The sequence below is a fragment of the Mesoplodon mirus genome (genome assembly GCF_964341445.2).
Source record: "Mesoplodon mirus genome assembly, chromosome: 2".
NCBI classification, from domain to species: domain Eukaryota; kingdom Metazoa; phylum Chordata; class Mammalia; order Artiodactyla; family Ziphiidae; genus Mesoplodon; species Mesoplodon mirus.
The window spans coordinates 143,867,113-143,889,284 of record NC_138977.1 but is presented as its reverse complement, the minus strand read 5'-3'; the positions used below and the strand labels follow the sequence as shown (position 1 = coordinate 143,889,284).

At 37.7% G+C, this 22,172-nt stretch overlaps 1 protein-coding gene and 1 long non-coding RNA gene across 2 annotated transcripts in view; one reads left to right on the top strand and one right to left on the bottom strand.

Moving 5' to 3' along the window:
* LOC309815528 overlaps positions 1 to 22,172 on the top strand; it is a 460,183-nt gene that overhangs the window by 11,705 nt on the left and 426,306 nt on the right. The gene's annotated exons all lie outside the window — the stretch shown is intronic.
* Positions 3,847 to 22,172, bottom strand: part of NDNF (neuron derived neurotrophic factor) — a 39,301-nt gene continuing 20,975 nt past the window's right edge. The window contains exons 2-4 of the mRNA XM_082604084.1: positions 13,065 to 13,253; positions 7,552 to 7,676; positions 3,847 to 5,883 (exon numbers count right to left, since the gene is read on the bottom strand). Coding sequence (XP_082460210.1) covers positions 4,490 to 5,883; positions 7,552 to 7,676; positions 13,065 to 13,252 — 1,707 coding nt within the window. The 5' untranslated portion in view covers position 13,253 and the 3' untranslated portion in view covers positions 3,847 to 4,489. The remainder of the gene's footprint in view (positions 5,884 to 7,551; positions 7,677 to 13,064; positions 13,254 to 22,172) is intronic.

The window sequence follows — 22,172 nt, the reverse complement described above, 5'->3', positions numbered from 1 at the left end:
TGCTTGACATGTCCCTGCTTCAAAGTTTCTAGACTCTAAGTTTCTAACAAGTTTCCAGAAAACCTTACACTTTTCCGAAAATTCTCCCCTGTAGGGCAATAGGATGACAAGTTACATTCACTCTTCTCTCCGTTTTCTAAGCGGTCCTTTACTAGGATGCAATGTCCCTCCCAGCACTACTCTCTTCCCCCTCTAACACTTGATGCCACATTATCTTCATTAGAATCTGAATAATGACTATATAGCAACATAACTACCCCTAAGGCCTTGCACTCTTCCATCTTGGAACCAATTATTTTTATGTGACGGCGATCAATAGCCTTCTATATATTTTACACTTTGAAAGAATATTGTAAAATATCTTTGAAAGAGGTATAAGGGTGGATATGAAAAGCCATTCTAAGTAATTTCATCTCTAAACTTTGATTTATTTCTCAAAGGTTGAGGAAGGGCAATGCAAACAAACAGAAATGAAGGAAATCTTACCCAGGTACATGATCAACCATTCCTAGCAAATAGCGGGATGCAATTTTAATAGAGTGGATGGTGATCTATTAAATTTTCTAGTGCCAGGTTGTGTGTAGAACAGAATCCAAAACCTTAATAAAATTAAGCTGTATTAGATCTCTCACTTCCCTTGATCTCTCAGACCACTTTGAGAACAAAATTAGATAAAACTACACTTTGCTCCATGCTCCATTTCCTCTCTCTCTTCTTCTTTCTCCCATTTCCCACCTTCACAACAACAACAAAGACCCAAATCCCAGGCTGCTGCATATTTTTCTGACCAAAACTCTCTGGGAAAAACACAATAATGAGTGTGCCCTGATGTCTCCCAGGTCCTGCGGACAACTTCAAACAGAGTACAGCTGAAATCGGGCTGCAGTCACTTTGCTTGGTCCTGGGGGAAGGACCCAAAGGCAAGTTCCCAGCTGACTTTATCTCTATTGCACCATATCTAAGTGGGGAAGGAAGTGGCTGGAGATGCTCCAAATGACCTTGTTCTTCAAGTTAGATGCTGGGTTTTGTTTTGAAGCCAGCCAGTGAAGAGAGACAAAGGTGCATAGTCTGGGTGAGTGGCTGCATGCCTTCTGGAGTGAAGAAGTGTTTAAAATGAACTCCTGGAGTGAACATTAAACTGGGAGTACAGGAATCTGGGTTCTAGTCTTAGCTGAGGCTCAGTTTCCTCATCTATAAATTGAGATAGTTGAACTAGATGATCTCTAAAAGGCATTAGTAATGTGTTGGAAGAGATTCCTATTGGTTTCAGGTCCAACAAATTCCTTGAATTGTATTCAAAACATGTGTGTGTGTGTGTGTGAGTGTGTGTGTGTGTGTGTGTGTGTGTTTTCAATGGTGTCTGGACCTCCCAAACTATTAAAAACCATTAAAACTGATTTCAAACTCTAAAGTTCATCTAAGTGATTTTTTATTTGAAGTCGCTTCATTTGGCGTTTTAGGGTACAAAAATCACAACTTTTCCAAGTGTATTCGGAGTAACTAAAATAAGCAATGCATATATCCTTTCCAGCACTAACCCTCTGATGCTTGTTTAAAAAATTAATCTAGACATTGATTATAACTTAACCAAGAAAATCATCTGCTATAAACTTTTATAGATTCTGAATAGTTTTAGATTTAAATAATTGACTAATGAACTTAACAGCCTCAGTTTTTGTGTACATGCAAACCTAGATTAGAATACTTTCTGTCTCTAAAATAATCATAACTTTTTTTTTCTTACAAGTTTGAAGTTGTCAATTATGGGTTACACACACAGTCTTAACGAAATTTGAAATGGTCTTTAAGAATGAGTTGCTTTGAAGTCATAAATAAGACAAAAATTTTATTTCCTTTTGGAAAATAATCCATAAGTGACTTCTTTTCCCTAAGAATTGGTGATTTATATTCTAGTAAGGATTTTGGAGTCTAAGCAATTCTATTACTTATTTGTTTTGACTATGAGAACTTTCTTTTTATTTCTCTGGTATTCAATTTCCTTTTGCACCTGAAAAATAGAGATAGTAAACTCAAATAAAATATCCTCAGAGATTCCTCCCCCCTCAATGATACTATGGCTATACTTGGTATTCTAAATGCCCTGTTCTCAATATAGCTATCCCGGAGCTTAATGGAGAAAAGGTGGTGTTTTCATATTAGCTTTCTAGTTCTTTTGTTAATTAAGAACAAATTTTTCTTTCTTGTCCTCAGTCCACCTGAATGCTCCTAAAATCTAAACACATTAGTAAATAAAAGAGCTTTGTTTTTAATAGGTTTCTCTCTTCCTTTATGAGTGATAGAAGTTTTACAATGTGTGTTTAATTTTCCCATAATTTTTAAAAGGCAAATTTCACTGGGGCCATGAAAGAATTCTCTGGTATATCCAGACTACATAGAATCCGCCATCCCAGTTGGCTAAAAAATAAAAGCTTGGTTAAATTGACTTGGCCTGGCTCCCAGCGTTTCCCAGGCATTTAGCAATATCTGAGAGTTAAGTCCATCACCTTCAGAAGCTGCAATAACTCTGATTCACTGTAGTCCCATTTAGCACATTGCTCTGTAATAATATATTTGTGAGTAATATGAGAAAGTTGATTCTCCTTCCAAAGGCACCGTATTTATAACTTAGGATAAGAAGGTACCTGGGATATTGTCAATTTTAAAGTTCTCCTTCCAAGTTGGTTGGTTATGTGGCCACTGGGGACATGCTCTTTCTTCCTTTTAAAAAATTATTTCAGGTGTCACAATGCTTCATACAGATATGATACATTTTGTTTTGATATCTTAACACTGATGAATTGGATGACACATTTTTAGGGGGGTTATTTTCTCCTACGGTGGTCCTTTCATAAGGACAACCACTTATACTCCCCAAACCATAGTGACTTTATACTCCATAAGAATGCTACTCATGTACGCCCACCATATGAAAGGTGGTGCCAGCACATAGGGGAAATGTAGTGGTTAAGGAATTACACCTGACCCACTTGTAGTTACAGAAACACTTTCTAATTTAGAATCATAGAATTCTACAAAAGACAACGTCTCATGATAGAAGGTATCCTATAATATCATCTTATCCAAATCTATCACCACCTAATTTTATAAATGGGAAAGAGGAACAAGGGGAGGTAACAGATTTTCCTAAAGCCACATAGCCTAGTTGACTGTAAATCCCAGACTCTTCGGAATCCTCCAGTGTTTTCATGACACATCATGTATAGAACCTGTGGAGAATGAAACTATCTAAAACTGCCCTCTGTAAAGAGTTTTTGATAAATGAAGGTTTCTATTATTATTTGCCTAAATTTTATCTTACACCTAAATTACTTTTTAAAGATTCATGAAAAATCAAAGCTAAAAGTAACAGACTGTTAATGTTACAAAACAGCAACTTCCATATTTTTCTCATTACTAATTACAGTCCTAATTGGTTGTTGCTTAGTTGTTCCCACTAGAAATCAAAACAATTATTTTGCTAATATTCAAGCAGCTGGAAAATATTTGCCATATCCCAATTTTGTACTTAAAATAGATGCTTATTTTTAAAATAGAGGTAATATATTTTAGGTTGTCAAGGACAATTTGTTGAATACTTATCGAGCTACAGTATTTTGAGGCTTGTCTTATTCTAAGCCCATTGGTGCGCTCTCAATTCTCACAACAGCTAGCTCCTATTCAATGTCAAAATACAAATTTCAGTAACTGTCTCTAATGCCACAGTAACTTTAGAGGAATGCAGCATGCCTTTTAACTATTAAAAAAGGGTCAAACCTGGTGCAAAATTACATAAAGGCGCAGTTTGGGGGACAGAATAGAAATTGAATACACCAAGGTAGCTGCTTGGGAAAATGAACAGTATATAATCTAATATCTTTAATTTTATATACATGAATATAATGTATGTCAACTTTGTACATGAGATACATACAGTATTTAAACATTTTACTCAACAGATAAGAATTTACAATAGCAATAGAACTGACTAAAGGGCTGTCCACTTAATATACTTAGATTAGATCTGTACTTTAACAGGAAAAGAATTTAATAGTTTACAATCATAGAAACACTGACATTTAAAACAAGACTTTATAAAATAATTTATATATATCCTAGCATCTATTGAGAGGACTAATTTGCATTTGTGGATGTGTGCAATGAATGGCATATTCAAAATTTTTAGGTGATAAAATAATTTAGAAGCAGTTCATGCAGTGGTCAAAGCAAGGGATGGCAGTTCCTTCAAGATGTGCTTTCTCTTTGACATCAGTGGATATCAGATGCACACTAGGTACCATTGGGGCACACTAGACCAAGTCTCCTCCAACAATTACTTATATAAACATCAATATACACCAGTTGATATCCTTTCTTCCATAGTACAAGTACAGGTCACAACTTCTCTCAGCTGTGGGAGTAGTCAGTTTATACTTAAAGTGATTTAATGTCTCTCCTGGAGTTCTAAGTGATATATCTCTATACAAGGTAACTAACAGAACTTCCTGGTTTTTACAACTTTACTCTGATACTTCACAGAGTGCCCCCCATGTCCTGTGACATAAACATCCAGCAGGTAAGATTTTCCAGGCTGAAGACCTTTAATTGTTTCTGTGGTCACTGCTTTTTGCAGGTTTTGACTGTGGAAATATTTACAGAGGACCTTCTCTGATTTCTTCCTTGTATCTGGTCCAAGGCATTGGTTTTGTTCTCTTTTCTTCTGGTCTTCACTGTAATTATCATCCACTTCCTTTTTGTAGATGCAAAACTTGTTCCTTTCCTGGGTGCCTAGCCAAGCCACGGTGGCTGAAGAACAGGTACGGAGCTTGTCGAAGGCTTTGATGCGTGTGTCTTCAGGAAGAGAGGGAAATGACTGCTTACCGGGCCTGGTGGTAGCTAGTATTTTCAACATAGATGCTCCCTTCTTGTTTCCTTTCAGTCGAATGAGATATTTGGCTTTAGGTTTCCCTCTCAGCTGAAACTGTCGAATGCCTTCCACATTCTGAGACAGAAGAAGTTTCCCATCTCTTCTCACTTGGATTTGGACAGCGTCCAGACAAGAGTGAATAAAGAAGGTGACCTTTTGGTGAGACGAGACTGGAGCAAACCGTAGAAACTTTGCCCCCTTCCTTTTAACAAACACATCTGTAACTTTCCCATCTTTCAGCTCAACTGTCTTCTGTTTCGCTTCTTCCTTGGTCCTGGCAAAGGTGCCCACGTAAGCAGTGCTCATATTGCTGTTGCTGTTGGCCACAAAGACATCAAAATAGTACTGCGTGTCGGGTTTCAGATCCGAGATGGTGAAGATGTTCTTGTTTCCTATGCAGATTTTCTGAATGTCAACCTTGGGCCTCGAGTAGGCATGCCGCCCCAGTTTTGGAGACGGCTTTGTCAGGAAGCTGCGCTCTTTATCTGAATTATCCGAAGCAAATCCGAAGTGGGCAAAGTCAAAAGGGCTGAAGTCCAGACCGGGCTTTGGTGCCATCATGAAAGCGTCGTCTGCATTCAACTTCGCTTCCACTGCGCAGAGACTTTTGAAATTGTGCTCTTTGTTGATCACCACACAGTACTGAATGGGTTGTTTCAGCAAAGAGGCCGTGGGGCTCGGTTTCCAAGCCAAAGTGACCGTGGTGCATCCCAGGGAGGTAACGTCGACTCTTGGGTCATAAGGTAATTCAGGGTAGGGCTGGTCAGACTCTGGAGTTGTGGTGGCATATACTTTGAAATGTGTGTCTTTCTCTGTTGAAAGAAGCTCCAACTGATATAAACCAGATGGAGAACTAGAAGATACGAAATATTCCACGTCGTTGCCTTTGTAGGAGAATAACTCTGTGCCTTCCTCATGAATGATCTGCTGCTTCTGCTGATCCAGAGGCTCTGGATCACCTAAAAGACACAAGAGAAGCACAGCCTACACGTCAGGGCATGTGCTATGGCTTGCCAACCTTAAATTGTGTTCTTAAGACCATTTAATTTCATTTTTCTCCATTATAAAAAGAATACATGTTCCCAGTAGAAAACTGGGAGATAGAGAACAAGATAAAAAAAATCATCCATTAATACAAGATCCAGATAGTCCTTTATTAACAGTTTGGTCTATTTCTATCTGTCTTCCTTCTACACATGTTTATGCAGTTGGTATTATTTTCTCTTATTTTTCTCTGCAACTTTATAACATTTATTATCATGCATATACATACCTAGAGAAACCTCCATTTTTCTCACTTAATATTATATCATAAAAATAAAACTGTTGCTTAATTTTTGACCATTATAATAATGTTGTTTTATATGTAAGGCTTTTCTGATTTTACATTATTTCTTCAGGATAGATTCCAGCTGGTAGAATTTTTAGGTCAAAGACTGCAAGCCTCTTAGAGACTAATTCCTACTGTCAATCTGCTTACCAGAAAGATTCTTTCAGTTTGCACTTGGATGGCTAGCCATTTCACTAATTTCACTTTTGTTAGTAGGACTGGACAATCTCATTAAAATATAGAATATAAAGCACCAGTAAGAGGACCTAATTTTCAATGTGTAGAATACGTGCTCAGGAGGAATATAGGGAAAGTACTGAAACTAAAATAATGTTTTCCATTTTTTGTTACTATTAATATCAGATATCACACAGATATCAGTGTTAGAAGACCCAGAGAAGGACTGTGTAGCCAGAGTGGGAATGGATCTTTTCCAGCTGATCACTGCAGGTTGAGAGTGAGGTATGTAGAATTCCATATTCCTAAACCACGCAACTAACACAATCATCATGTGACTATTCATTCTATCTCAATCTCATCACTCCCATATGCCCTTTCAATATTTTCCTAATTACAGTGTTCCCACATCACTGTAAGTATCCAGCTTGCTAACATCCTGTCATGGCACCAATCTCAAGCCTTCACTTTAAGCTAGGATGCCTTTGCCCCTTAAAGGGAGGCAGCATCAACCCAGGGCCTCATTCAGACTCTACTCATTTCTTTGTATCTGTTATTTGCTTTCCATCATCTGCATCTTCTTTAAATGCCTGACCTATTCCTCCTGACTTTCTTCTCATCCTGGACTTTCAGTGGTGCTCAATGCCCTTTTGTTCTCTCTTTGTGGCTATGCTTTACTCCCCAGAGATCAGAGGCTCTTATCCTTGGGTGCATATTAGATTCACCTGGAGGGGAACTTTTACCATCCCAATGTCCAGACCCCACCCCAGGGCAATTAAATCACAACCTCTGAGGTAGGATGCAGGCATCAGTAGAATATACAGCCCCCAGTGGTGAGTCCAGTGGTTAGGCAAGACTGCAAACCACAGCCAGGGAAGCTGATCCTCACCTCTTGCCTTTCCTCACTCCTTCAGCCCACACACCTGTCTCTCTCAACCTTTTATTTCACCAAATCACCGCCATCTGATGTCATCCTCCATCTCCCTCATCTCCATCCCCAAATCTCCAGCTTCCCCCGTGCATCCATGCTGGTTTTTCTTACTAAGAGAAGGCTGTCTGTCTCATAAGCCTTTCAGCTATCTATCCAGAGGTCTGGGGCCAGGTCTGCCAAGCTGCTTACCTGAGCCTTCCCCGCTCGCCTCCTCTGGCAGCTCCTGGAGGCTCAGCGTCCACGCTAAGGGCGCATCGCAGGGAGTCACTGTGACTGACAATGGCGTGTTGTCTTCTTCGACCACAAAGAAATACCTGGGTGAAAGTGGACCACTTCAGACCGAGGTAATTCATCCTAACACTTACAACCAAGATTAGTGGGGAAAATCACTTGGTTTAATTTGTATTCACTTAACAGAAAATCAAACTGGCTATCTGACACAAATCATGATATTTTCAGCAGTAACCGTGGAAGTCCAATATAGCCCAAGGTTCTGCGACCAGATTTACCATCCGCACAGTCTGAAATAATTGAAAGACATTGAACCAAATGTGGAGTTTGGGTGTTACTCGAGTTAAGAATCAACACTTACCAGTTTGGGGGTGTTATTTAACACCAGTGCAAAGTAAGTCACAACCAAGGGGAATTTCCAGGTACGTTGCCCTACAGGTACTGCATTTTCCATAAATTTGGCGATAAATTTATGTTACCCCAAGGGCACTCTAAAGCACCAACCATTCCAAAAGATCATTTTCACAGCAATGTCCTTCTAAAATGCATGTTGGTTTCTGGCAAAATAACACTGTATTCAGGCTTTTACAATCTTGACTTTTGTTCACAGTTTTACTATTCCATATCCTTTTGGAGAGAGGTATCTAATGACCATTTGAGAACTATTTTTAAAAGGTAAAGGTAACTGTGTCAGTCAGTGGAAAGACACATTTCTCTATCACTAAGATTTTCTGTTGAATTAATAACCTAGTGATTTGAAAACATTTTAAAAGAACAAAACATTCTCCTCTATGCTTTCCCCTTAGATTTTTAAAATGATGTCTCAAAAGAACTTTTAAGTAGAATAAAAATATTGCCTATGTATAACAATGCTATGTATTCTTACTCTGAATAATTTATATGATTCCATTTATCTTTCAAAGCCCATAAGCTTGAAAGGGAGGAAACAGTGGTTTCCTCACTGGTTTCACGGCAAAAAATAAGCAAGTTTCACCTCCTAGAGATTGCACCTCCTGGGTACGTCTTTGCCTCTCGATTCTCTCTATATCTACCCCAACACTCTCTCCAAACTGACCACAGTGGCCAGCTGCTCCATCAGTCTCCTCCGCAGTTCTTCTCACCTCCCTGACCTCTAACCCATGGGGTGAACCAAGGGCCTGTGCTAGGACACTCTTTTCTACCCGTGCTCATTCCCTGTGTGATCTCACCCAGGCTCACAGCTTTAAGCTCTTCTATTTTAATGATTCCCAAATTTAAATTGTCAGCCTGAACTCTTAGTTAAATTTTAGAGACAACTATGTTCTAGCCATCTTCCTTTAGAGATTACTGAAAATTTCAAACTTAAGATGTCTAATCCAAACTTCTCATTCTCTCGCTAAACCAACTTCCCCTGCAGTCTGTCTCTACTCAGTAAATGACAGCCCTAACCTTCCAGTTGCTCAGGACAAACGTTTTAGAGGCATCTTGACTTTTTCTTACTCTTCCACTCCACATACACTGAATCAGCAGTCATTTTTTTTTTGGCTTCATCTTTAAAATATACCCAGAGTCCATCACTTTGTTCCACTTTCCCTGTTACCACCAGATCAAGCTACCATTTTTTCTTGTCTGAGCATTGCAAGAGCCTCTGACTGGTCTTGTTTCCACTTTGACCCCCTTAGTTTATTTACCTCCTTCCAGGAGGACATATCCATGTACACCTAAGTCTGAACACACTCGCTGCAAACCCTCCAGGAGCTTCTTTTCTCATTCAGAACTTGCAATGATTTGCATCCCCAACCAAATCTCTAAACTTGTCTCCTCTATTCTCTCCCTTCTTTACTCAGCTCCTTTCTCTCTGTGGAATGATTATGGCACAGTCTTGCCTCAGGGCCTCTGAACTTGCTGTTTCTCCATCTGAAATGCTCACCCTCCAGCTGTTGACCTTACGTGCTCAGTCACTGCATCAACTCTCTTCTCTAGAGTCGGTCACCATCTCGCCATAGGCCGACTCTGACCCCTTATGTAAGATACCACCTTCCTACCTGTGAAGCTCTTCTACTCCTCTTCATTTTCTTCAAAGCACTTATCACTACCTGATGTATTATATATACCTTTGTTTATTTTTTTTATTTTTCCACCTCCCCCAACTAGAATGAAATCTACAAGAGGGCAGGGCATTTGGTTCATTAATGAAGACTTAGAGACTAAAATAATTATTAATGAATATTTGTTGAATGAATAAGTTTAGCTTTTCACTTTTGGGGAAAAAAGTCCTTAATTTTTCAGAGAGTCTACAACTTCCCCAGCAGTGGGGCCTCTGCCTATCTCACTGTCATGTCATCATCCCTCTTGCTTTCTGTGCTCGAACCACGTAGGGCTTCTTTGAGCCATTGGGATGTTGTTTGCTCTGCCTGAAATACACCCCTTAGTCCTTACTAATATTTGTAAATAAATAAATACATTATTTTTTAATTGAAATATAGTTGATGTACATGCCCTTACTAATATTTAAATGTCACTTCTTCAGGGATGCCTTCTCGTACTGTTCTGGCTCAGGTTCTCTCACATATTCCGAGTGTCCTATACTTTTCACTTTGGGCACCTATTGCAATTTGTTACGATATATTTATATTATTATTCGATTAATGTCATTTTCCCAACAAAGGCCCACTTAGGGTTCATTTTCCGTCATTTTATTCTCAGCATTCAGCACAGATTTCTGCATGTAGAAGGTACTTGATAAACTCTTCTTAATGAATGCATTACTAAATGAATAAACAGAACCCAAGAATCATAACACCTACATTATTCTAGCCTTAGGATAACTACACTTAGTCTGTTTCTACCTGAAGATACTGAATCTGAATGGAAATATATATGCTTTCCCCCCTTCACTATTCCAAGATGAATTAGGAGCTAGAGGGTGGAAATAGGGCTGTGGAAGGACAAATAAAGTGAAGACCCTATAAAAGCAAAAAAGCTTGTTTGGAGTATAGTAAACTTAGACAATCATCCAAACAAAATAACTAGATGATTGCACTCTTTACTGTATGGAAATTTTATGGATTTAAGCATCCCTAAAGACAGGTGTCAGATGGTTTAATTTTCAAATTCAGTCGACTTTTGGAGAGTAGAATTTTTTTCTTTTGGCCAGGTTGCATAGGTGATATTAACCACATAAACATGACTGAACCTATGAACATTACAAAGAATTAGGTAAGACACAATAATTTATTTAGCATCGTGTGATTTTAAAAGTATTCAAAACTTTTTTAGTTTTGTTTGTTTTTGGTTTTTATGTGGGTAGCAGAGCTAACCAGTGCTGAAATCAATGTGCGTGTTCATCTATTATCTTCTGTTCTCATTTGAATCAAGAAAGTAGTTTATTTCCCAAAGTATGCAACTATGTCTTAGTAACTTTAATACAGGCCATAAGCAACCAATAACAGAGAAAACAATGCTTGCATTCCACAGGGTAATCATTATACATATAAAACATCAGAGAGTCCCTCTAAGTCAACATTTTCATATGGAAGCACTTATGATTAGGGATAAAAGACAATCTGAATAAACTTTAACAATTTGACAAACATTTATTGTCTACCATGCACAGTGTACTCGTGGAAGGGAGCTGTAATCAGAGATGATAGGGCACGATCTATGAGTGCCAGGTATTTACTGGCTAGTGAGGGAGATAGAAATGTGATAAATATGCTCCAAATTATAAGGCCAGAGTTGAGGGATAAACACTCCATGAACCATTTAGACTTTGGCATTTATGTATAAACATAAGAATAATTAATGAATTTGTTTTCTTTTGCTATTCTCTCCTTCCAAACTTTATCTGGAATTTCATCTTTAGTTGTAATATCAACAATGCCTATGTGTGTTCTCCCATCACATATTTTACCCCTAGAAATGACTGTGGCCACAACTCTTTATTTAACTATTGTTAACATTGCATCCAAATGTAGATATCAAAGTCTCCAATCATGATTTGTGTGTGTGTGGGTAACCCAAAAGAATGAACAAATGAAAGAAATAAAAACAGAAGGAGGAAAGCAGCATGTGTTGTTTTGAAATGTCTTATAATAAAAACATGTTGCTTCAAAGAAAAAAAAATGTAATTTTAAGACAGCGCTTAGAACCAAAACTTATTTAATTTTTAAGAGACTGGAAGATCAAAGATAAACCATGTATTTGATTAAGTGAAATGATTACATAATGAGGAATGCTGTATTTTAAAGAACACTGCAAAGCAGTGCACAAGTACATTTGGGAAATCAAAGTAATTTTTAAAGAAAAATTTGGATTCAAATTCTCAAGAGTTTCAAGAGATAAAAGAATATGACAAGCAAAATGGTTCAGCATGAATTCAGCTGATATTTAAGACTAATTTGAATCATTAAAACTGCCTCCTCTACCCTTCCTTATTTTCACAGACTGTCTCTGTAAATACTAAGACATCAAGTTCCTTTAGTGTAATCATCCTTGCATTTTGTGCCTTCACTCTTATGAATGTCATTGAAAGAGTCATAATTATTTTATATATTACTGACAAATTAGTTCCTAATCTATTACAATCATTCAAACAGATAATTTCATTCAGATGGTGCTGAAATGATACCGAAACAATAGGTCACACCAGTCAAAATATGAAAACTGATTATCTACTCTCACACAGACTGACCGGATGGTAACATGTCTGTGCCATTCAGTGGAAGAGGAGCACCACGTTCCGTTCTTATTGTCAATTAAAACTGAAGGGACAAGAGAAAGATGACAATAATTTGATACACCTCAATCTTTGGAAAATGGATTATTGATGATATGACATAGTTTTATCCTTTGGACTGCCAAGGTATCCTAGGTTAAAAGGAGAAACTGTTTTTGAAATATGATAAAGAGGAGTTTGGGTACTTCAAGTAAGAAACTTTAAATATAATTAGTTTATATGATTGATTGATTTATATGATACGCTGATATATGTAAGTTTTAAAGGTCAAAATACTTAGAAGCATTATGTGAGTTCAATATGTTGATGTTGGAGTGAAGATAAGTGAGGGGCCAGTTTTTATCTCTGTTTGGTTTGATGCTTTCAGAACCAATCATATTGATCAAAGAAATATTATCCTTACAAGCCAATGCGAACCCTTGAAGAATCATATGTGTTCAATTAATTTCATTAATCCTGTAGAGTCATTCTTAGAAATTTCCTACCATCCTGAAGAAAAGAAAATGATCATTCCAAAACGTTAGACACGCAAGGACTTCTCTCTCCACCCAAAAGACCACAATCAGCGAGAATCAAAGAGATGTCTAATGACTAGACGTTGCACTGCCATTTTATTTTCTTACTTAGAGAAAAATAGGCAATGCTATCCAGAGGTTGATTGCAAATTACCTAAACTAAGTCTAAAAGGTCACCTTCTTTTTCAGAGACACCCATTCTGAGCTTATTGATAAAGGAAGTACTGCAGGGAGAATACCTTTTAGGTGTGTCTCTAAAGAGATAACTGCTAATTTCAGCTCCATCTGGAATTACTGACGAATCATGAAAAAATGCCTTGTCCCGAATTTGCATCTGAAAGAGCTCCTCATCTCGAGTGGGTAACTTCTGGGTCCTGAAGCTGAGTGGTAACAGCAGCCACAGCATACACCAGTGGAGAGGCACCATCCTGGGGCAACAAAAAGAATTGCTTACATTAATTTTACAGGCAAAACACTTGGGCAAGTTGTGAACTTTCTGAAGGGTTCACACTATTTGGTTTTGAGAGAAAGAGATGTATTATATATTTTGGATACAGGCACATGAACTTTAAGGTGACTTTCCAGTTCTTTTTTTTTCAAAGTATTTCAACAAGTTGATAATGAATTCACCAGAATTTCAGATATTAAAAAAATTTTGAAACAAAAGGACTCTTGGTGCATTAACTTCCTTGGGTATCCAGAGAGAAAAGTCCCCCCTTCGTTATGGCAGAAAACAATATGGTCATTGTAGACATCTCCATACAAATGTCTCAAAGCTTGAGCCATAACATAAGTCACAGAGACCCACTGAGAGCCAGAAAATTACCACTACACAGTTACTTTTCTTCTTCCTTAAAATCTGACTAAGGAGCATATAGATATAGATCTAATAATGTAGAATTATTCTGCAAATCAGATTTTCATAAATCAGAGATTTTAAGAGATTATAAAGTTTAACTTTCTTATAGGATAAGCAATTTGTCTAAAATCCCAAGGTGAGTTATTTGCCAGTGTCTAATATTACAGATTTACCAGACTCTTCAACACAACCCTTATATATAAACTTTTACCATATTAAAAAGTGGGCTTGGATTCCCACTTCAAATCAAGAAAGACCACTGGGGACTTCCCTGGTGGTCCGGTGGTTAAGACTCTGCGCTTCCAATGCAGGGGGAGAGGGTTCCATCCCTGCTCAGGGAACTAAAATCCCACATGCCCTGCGGCGCAGCCAAAAAAAAAAAAAAAGACCATTGGAAAGTTCTATTCTTAGGTCATTTGTCTTAACCTCCAGCAGAGTTATATATTTATCACTCCAGTTTTCATTGAGTTACATTTTGACATTTATCACTGACTTTCATAAAAAATCCTATAGGCAATCATGGATCATTCTCTAGGGCACCTTGCTGTAGGGATGTTTTCAAGGACACCATCTTCTACATGTTTCCCTTTCCTTACAGGAAGACGCAGGTAGGCGAGTTCTTTTCACCTCAAGTGCTAATGAAAGGCTTTGTTTCCTTTGAGGATTTGGTGCCTGTTTTCCTCACAGAAGAAACTAAGTGAGGAGTTGTTTTCCCTTATCTCTTTGACAACATACATCAGGGGATTCAAGCATTAGGGAAATATAGTGTTTTTACATTGAAGTACTTTAAATAGTGAGAAAGTCAAATGCAAATATTTGCGATAATTTGAAATGAAGAGAATGCCAGTTTTATTTCTAAATAGTCATTGCTATAGCTATGAGGTCACCTCTACTTAAACCATCACTTGACTTTAAGTTTTCTTTGAGTGCTACCAAAAATAGATTCATACAACTGAAAATATTTTTTTGAAGGGAATAAGCTTTTCTTTTTTCTATGAGAGTTTGAGAAGTAATTTTTCTCAGTGAGCTTGATCAGAAAGTTCCTTTAACTTACTTTTTCAAAATTTGCTTTCTGCCATGTGCTCTGCAATTTTCCATATAAATATGTGCAGTAATTAAGAGTTACTATGTGCAAAGCACGGTGCTAAGTTGCATTTATATTCACAATAACCTTGTGAAGTAGGTGCTATTCTTATATAAGTATAAACCTCCTTTAACATAAGCGGAGAAAGGATATAAACCCAAGTGAATCTGACTGCAGAGCCCAAACATTTATTTCCCATCCTATTTCTCCATTTTATTGCCATTGAATGAGAATTTGACTGAGAGCTAAGAAACTTGACTTTTTAGTTTCAGGTCCTAACTAGAAGTGTAATCTTAGGCAATTCACTTAAAATTCTGGACCTCGGTTTTATGAAGGGTTTGGATGGATCATCTCTAAACTCTGAAAACAAATGATAATTCTGAGACTGAACACTAAAATCCTCTTCCCAAATAGCTAGCAGTTTAGGAATAAGAACAGGCCTCCTTGAATTTCATTAAATAACCTGTCCCTCAGATATCCAGGTGATTGTCAGGGTGGAATCCAAGGAAAGTTGGGGATATAAACGAGAGCTCATGGGAGTTACAAACAGCAAGCAAAGGTTATATCTACAAAAGATGGCTGGGGGGATCAAAAATCAAAGCTCAGTGAACCTATTCAAAACAAATAGGGACATGGTGGAGTAAACTGAATGGGACCTCCACTCACGACCCTCAGCCCCTCTCCTCTGATGCCCTTCATCCTGTAGCTAACAGAAATGGAAAATCTGAATAGAATTTGATATGCCGCCCCTATAAAGAAATACTTATTATTTCAGCATAATAAAACACATTCAGTTTACTTTGTAGTAGCATCTCTGAAAGTTTGCCTCCTGAGAGCAGAAGAGGCCAGATAATAAAATATGTCTCTTTAGAAATGGTTAGAATTTGGCTTTCCATATTTATTAGGAACTTAGAGCAAACAAGCCAGCACTTGAGTGTGAGATACTTGGGTGTATTTGCCCTAGAACCACTCAAGGGCAGCCTTCTCTCATTAGCCCCATATTTGCCCTCAAAGCTGTCAATTGCACAGTACCACTGCACAGCTGAACAGGACAAGCTGCCCAATGCCCTTGGGTATTTGGGATAGTTAGGTCAGCCCCAGAGTTAGAGAGCTAGCAAGTTGTGACTGGTGGAAATCTTCCCAGCATCCTCAGCTGCCTGTGGGAGGAACTTTCTCTTTATTAAATCAGCTAATAAGAAGAGATGAATTTTCAGTTAATAACAATATTAATAAATTTGTTGTGTATGTGCTGCATGCCAGGCACTCTTCTAAATGCTTCATATCTGTTATCTCATGAATGCCAGCAACAAGCCTATGATGTAGGCCCTATTATTTATCTCATCTCATCTCAAAAATGATCAAACTTGGACACGTAAGAACACATAGTGAATACAATATGATATGAGAAATATAAACTAACAGGAGTGTGGTAAACATGATTATTATATATTCCCCCACGTCAGCTACTTAGCCATGTAATATTTAGTAAAGCGAACAACTTCAGATGATAGGTTTATGCAGAGTAAGTGTTAAAAAGACAATTCTCCATGGGTTTCTGTGCTTGTTTGTGCATATGTGGCAAGCAGAAGAACTGCCTGCCTTTGTTCAGATTATCTTTTCAAGGATGTTTGTATAGTAAACAACCTTGGAAGATAAAGCTTCTGGAGCAAAGAGCAGGCATGATTATTACCCATTATAAAAATCTGGGTTCCCTAAGCTCAGGGCTGCTCCCTTATAATAAACCCCACTATATGGACTGATGCCATCAGGCCCTCTTTGCATCATCCTATGAGAACTGGGGGGTCAGGCAGTGGGAGAAAATGATGCTGCTGTGGATCTGTGGCTTCTGCTATTGCTCTTTGTAATAAAGTCCTTTGTCACTGACCCAGGAGTCTCATGCCATCTAACATCGATGAAACTACGGCAGGCTAACATGTTAGCTTGCAAGGAGGGTAAAATCTCATACTCTTCACAGTTATTGACACTAAGATTTTACTTGTTAAATTATTTTACTGGCTTATTGACTTTACTGGCTCAGGTAGACATTTTTATTTAGATAATCACCAATAGGGAATAGACTAAACTATCTTTTGCTTTCTTTAAAAGAAAAAATCATATATCCTCAGCTAAAATTCTATCAGGTCACATTTTCCATTTCTGAAACAATTTTAGCTATTTAAATTGCCACATCAACTATGGGCAAAACAGATACTTTTCAGAAAAGTGTTTAAAATTAGTATGATCCCTTTTCTTTTTATTGTGTCTACAGGAGAAGATGGGTATTAACTGAACTTATTGTGGTAACTGTTTCACAATGTATGTAAATCAAACCATCAGGATGTATGCCTTAAACTTATACAGTGATGTATGTCAATTATTTTTCAATAAAACTGGAAAAAATTAGTATGATTCCCCAAACACAGGACTTTATATTCTGTAGGATTATTGTTTTCAAAATGTTATCTAATAGCATTCATGTATTGCTGGGGAAAAACATACTCAGTTTTTAGGGAAGCCTAATAATTTGTTCAATTTGATCAGGTTACAGGCAGCATTTTTTAAACAAGATGTACTTAAAAGAAGCATTGAATATAGCTAATCAAAAAACTATTATGCAGACATATTGTGCATGTTTTCACAATTTATATTCACTTATTCAAATTTAAAGCTTTATGTAAGTATTGTTTAAAGGGTGGAATTTTACACATTTTTTTCCCTACCAAAAAAAAAAAAGTTCTCTCTTGTCATTCAGCTTAAGAATTAGTCACGCTCTTTCTTTCTCCCTGTCATGTGAGGGCATAGTGAGAAGTCGACCTTCTACAAGCCAGGAAGAGGTCTCATACCAGAAACCCACCATGCTGGCAGCTTGATCTTTGATTTCCAGGCTCTAGAACTGTGAGAAATTTCTATTGTTTAAGCCACACAGTCTGTGGTATTTTGTTATGACAACCTGAATGGACTAAGTCATTCATTTAAAAAGAAATAAGTACTAAATACCTCCCAGGGTGAGAGGTATTGCTTTGGGCACTATTTTGGAAGATGTGGAGTAAGGTTTGGGCATGAATAGGAAAGAGACACAAAGAAGAACAGGAAAAAATGAGCCTGCTTCTTAAGGAGCTCACAGTCTCTATACATGCGGGTGAGACTCTCTGCCTAATGTAAGGTTAAGACAAAGGTGAATGATTAAAACAAAGGTATAGATAAAAGCTCTGGGGAGTCAGAGGAGGAAGTGCTTATCTTCAGCTGGAAGGACACAGGGAAGGATTCTCAAAACAGTGGTAACCAAACTGGGACCTGAGGGCTGTGAAAATAAGAGAGAAAAAAAAAAAGCCTTGTTGATTAAAAGAAGACCTATCTGATGACAGGCCATCTGTTAACTTGAATTTATTTAAGAGAAAGGTAGAGGCTAAGATTTAGAATGAAGGAGCTCAAAGTTCTGCTCTAATCCTATGCTAATTCCTCATTTTCCAAAGCCCTTGGTTTTTTTACGCCTTGATTTTGTTAATTTGTAAAAAGGAATAGTAACAGTTCTCACTCACCTGTCAGGGTAGAAAAAGAATAAATATGTGGTATTAGAAGAAACTAAGATTTACCATGTGACACACTGGTACTGGTCTCTTCCTCCACGAAGATGCTCTTGTTGAATTCCTCCTTTTTCCTCCAAATGTCTCTACTCCCTTCCCTTAGTTCTTTCCTCTGAGGCCCCAGCACATTCAGTGCTATCTACTTTATGGAAAAACTATTTGTCTATTGGTTATGCTTTTATAATAGAATTTACTTAGAGTTTTTGCCTAAACTAGAATAAAAATATAAACTTTCACTTTTTTAGGGATACATTTTAGAAGGTTCAGTTTTATTTTAACTACTGTGTCCCAATGGCTTTATTGATATAAATTGCCTCAAATATCTTTTAGCATTATTAAAGAGCCCATAAAGTAAAAGTAACAAAGAAAAAAAAAAAAGAAAAAAAAAAAAAAGAATTAGTCACTTTTAAATAAACAACTGAAAATACATTCTGCTTAAGAATAAGCCTTGGGTAATCCAGTCTATAAGAACAGACTTTTCTTCTAAGATTACAAAAGTGCCCTCTAATGGCATAACTTTTCCTCTCATTTCTTTTTGTTACTTCTAGGTATCTAGAGCTTATCTAGGTTTAAAGTTTAAAGTAAGTAACATTTCTTAGAATTTCTCATTCAGCATTATTACTTCTGTCATGGACATCTTGTGGATAATCTAGGAAATGTGTCTGCACATCAAGAAATCTTGCTATCTTTCTACAGTCAAGGGTCTAGTTCCAACAGAAGTAGAAAGTTGCTAGGATGGTTCCAAATATTTTTATTTTGCTAGGCAGATCAATCAACTTGGTTGCACAATGATTTTCAGCCCAGAAAAACTAGGTGGTGTTATCCTATTACTGAGAAGATTGATTTTGACTGTTTCGATTGAAAAGTTCTGGTGAATCATGTTCATAGATGCTAATCTAACACTCTGAGATTGTTCATATTGTCAGAGGCCTTCCGCATATTTGAACATTCCTTCCTATCCTACCAAAACTGAAGTGAGGAAACAAAAATGACCTGATGATTTGATATACCTCAAACTTTAATCTAGATTATTGGGAATCTAGATTATCGGAGGTATGAGGTAGTTTTATCCTTTGGAATGCCAATGTGTCCTAGATTAAAAGGAGAAATTGTTTTGAAATATAATTGTCCAATGAGATTAACAATGTATTCTATACCTGGAAAGGTAGAGAGAGGTTTGGGCACTGAAAAGTAAATAACTTTAAATATTATTAAAGTTTATTAGTTTAACTAATAGACTAAACTATTATTAGTTTAGACTATACACACACACACACAGAGATATCTAAATTCAAGCTATTTAGACACACTATATGAATCCAATTAGTTGATGTTAGAGTAAAGGTACATGAGCAAGGGTTCTAAAAGGACCTTTTAAATATATAATTTTATTTTTATATTTGCTGCCCCCTCTCTGGCGAGCGAGTGAACACTACAGCTCTAGGAGGGTGGAGGGGGGCTGTTTTTGAATGTTTGAGGACTGTGATGACTGGAGCTGCTTCTCCCATATGCTTCCTTCCCTGCTGAGCTCTCTGCTGCCCTACCCCACAGAGAGAACATGGAGGAGCATGGACCGCAGTGGGTGAATTGAAGACCAGTTTTAAACAAAATGCCAATGTAGAGATATAAAGCATTTGTATTGTCCCAAAATGGGTAGGGAGTAGAGCAGTTAATGGGTAACTGAAAACACATAAAGAATTCTAAGACTTTATTTTCAGCATTAACATGACCTTTTCTTTTTTCTTTTAATTTATTTGTTTAATTTATTTTTATTTCTGGCTGCGTTGGGTCTTTGTTCCTATGCCATGGGTTTTCTCTAGTTGCGGCGAGCAGGGGCTACACTTCATTGTGGTGCACGGGCTTCTCTTTGCGGTGGTTTCTCTTGTTGTGGAGCACGGGCTCTAGGTGCGCGGGCTTCAGTAGCTGTGGCACTTGGGCTCAGTAGTTGTGGCTCGCGGGCTTAGTTGCTCTGCAGCACGTGGGATCTTCCCGGACCAGGGCTTGAACCCTTGTCCCCTGCCTTGGCAGGTGGATTCTTAACCACTGCACCACTAGGGAAGCCCAAACTTTTTATTCTACGTGGCTTTTAAACAGTCAAACTGACCTGGCACAATCTTTTCCCACAAACCTGTGGAAATGCTTGAGAATTGTAAAATGGTCAAATGGTAAGCAAGAAAAAAAATTAAAGGGGCCTGGAATAATTTATCAGTGCACCAACTAACCACCCAGAATGACCTCTATCACCACAAAAAACCCACAATAGGCCTAAAAGCAAATAAAACTTTCCCAGGGAGTCAGCAGCAGCTCTACTACCATCATTTTGCAAAATTCATCTTCAGTTACATAGTCAACTTATCATCTTGGTTAATCCACTGATTCACTTAGTGAAAATAAAAATTTATTATTTGAAACTGTGTAAACAATGATAGTAAGTAAATAAATCTGGTTAATTTTTTTTTTTTACTTTGAAATATGTATGAAGTGAATTTAACCACAAATCCTAATTGAGAATCTTGTCTTAAGAGTAGGGAATATTTCAAACCATTAAAATGCTTGCCTTTAATATTTATAGACTGCTGTTTAGTTACATTATTTCACTAATCTAAGAAATTTGCAAAGATGGTAAATAAAAAGTTCTCTAAGGTTTTCATGGAACTTCCAAGGCTCTCTGAATAGAAGATATCATATAACTTAAGGCATTGCAACCTTTCTCAGTTCTGTAGTTTCCTCAGAACAGCAGCCAACAGCTCTACCTACCTGTAAGTAATATGATCAAAGCAAATTCCTCCATCCCTTTACCACCAACCACCAAGATCCTGCAAATTCCTTGTAGAACATGTGAACGTATTTGTAAAAAATGTCATCAAGGGGCCTCCCTGGTGGCGCAGTGGTTGAGAGTCCGCCTGCCGATGCAGGGGATACGGGTTCGTGCCCCGGTCTGGGAGGATCCCATATGCCGCGGAGCGGCTGGGCCCGTGAGCCACGGCCGCTGGGCCTGCGCATCCGGAGCCTGTGCTCCGCAACGGGAGAGGCCACAACAGTGAGAGGCCCGCATACCGCAAAAAGAAAAAAAAAAAAATGTCATCAAGCTCCTATAGACATTACATGGTATAAAACTTAATAAGATCAGATTCATCAGGATAAACAGGCCACACATAGCATACAATTAAAAAGAAAATTCATAGAGTCATTAAGATGCACTTAAAAACTATCCAATGCGCCCAATCATGTGTAGGCCACAAATATGAAATAAACTTACAATGACCAAAAAGAAGGATGGGGCATTCTGAATTTACTTGAGACAAATGCATCTGGAATAAATAAAATCTAATGTTTAATTACAGAGAATGGAAAGTGCATGATTATAATTTAGTGAGGATAATTTCAAGGAATGGTCTGCCGCAGAGATTTCTGTTATTTTCTTTTCCTTTTTAAGTGCAAATATTTAGTCTTTTAACTTCTATTTTTAAACTCAAGGGCATTTGTTTTTGTTTGAATCATCCATGCCACATCTGATAATAAATCTGAAGCATCTGATCTAGCTGTAAAGAAAAAAAAAATGTAGCCTTGGTCGGGGGATGACCCCCGTGCCTGCCAGGATGTGATCTGTGAGCAAGGAGAGGGTGGGGGGGGGGCATGGGGTCTGTCTGTGCACTTGACGCAGTAGAATGCACAGCCTGGACCTACAGATTCCCTCAAGGCAGAAAAAAATGAAAAAAGCTGAATTCCCAGAAGTCGTTTTGTTCTGCCGTCTTCTGCAAACAATGAAAATGTTAACTGAAATTAGTTGGTTGTTCCTATAAATATACAAATAGCCTCT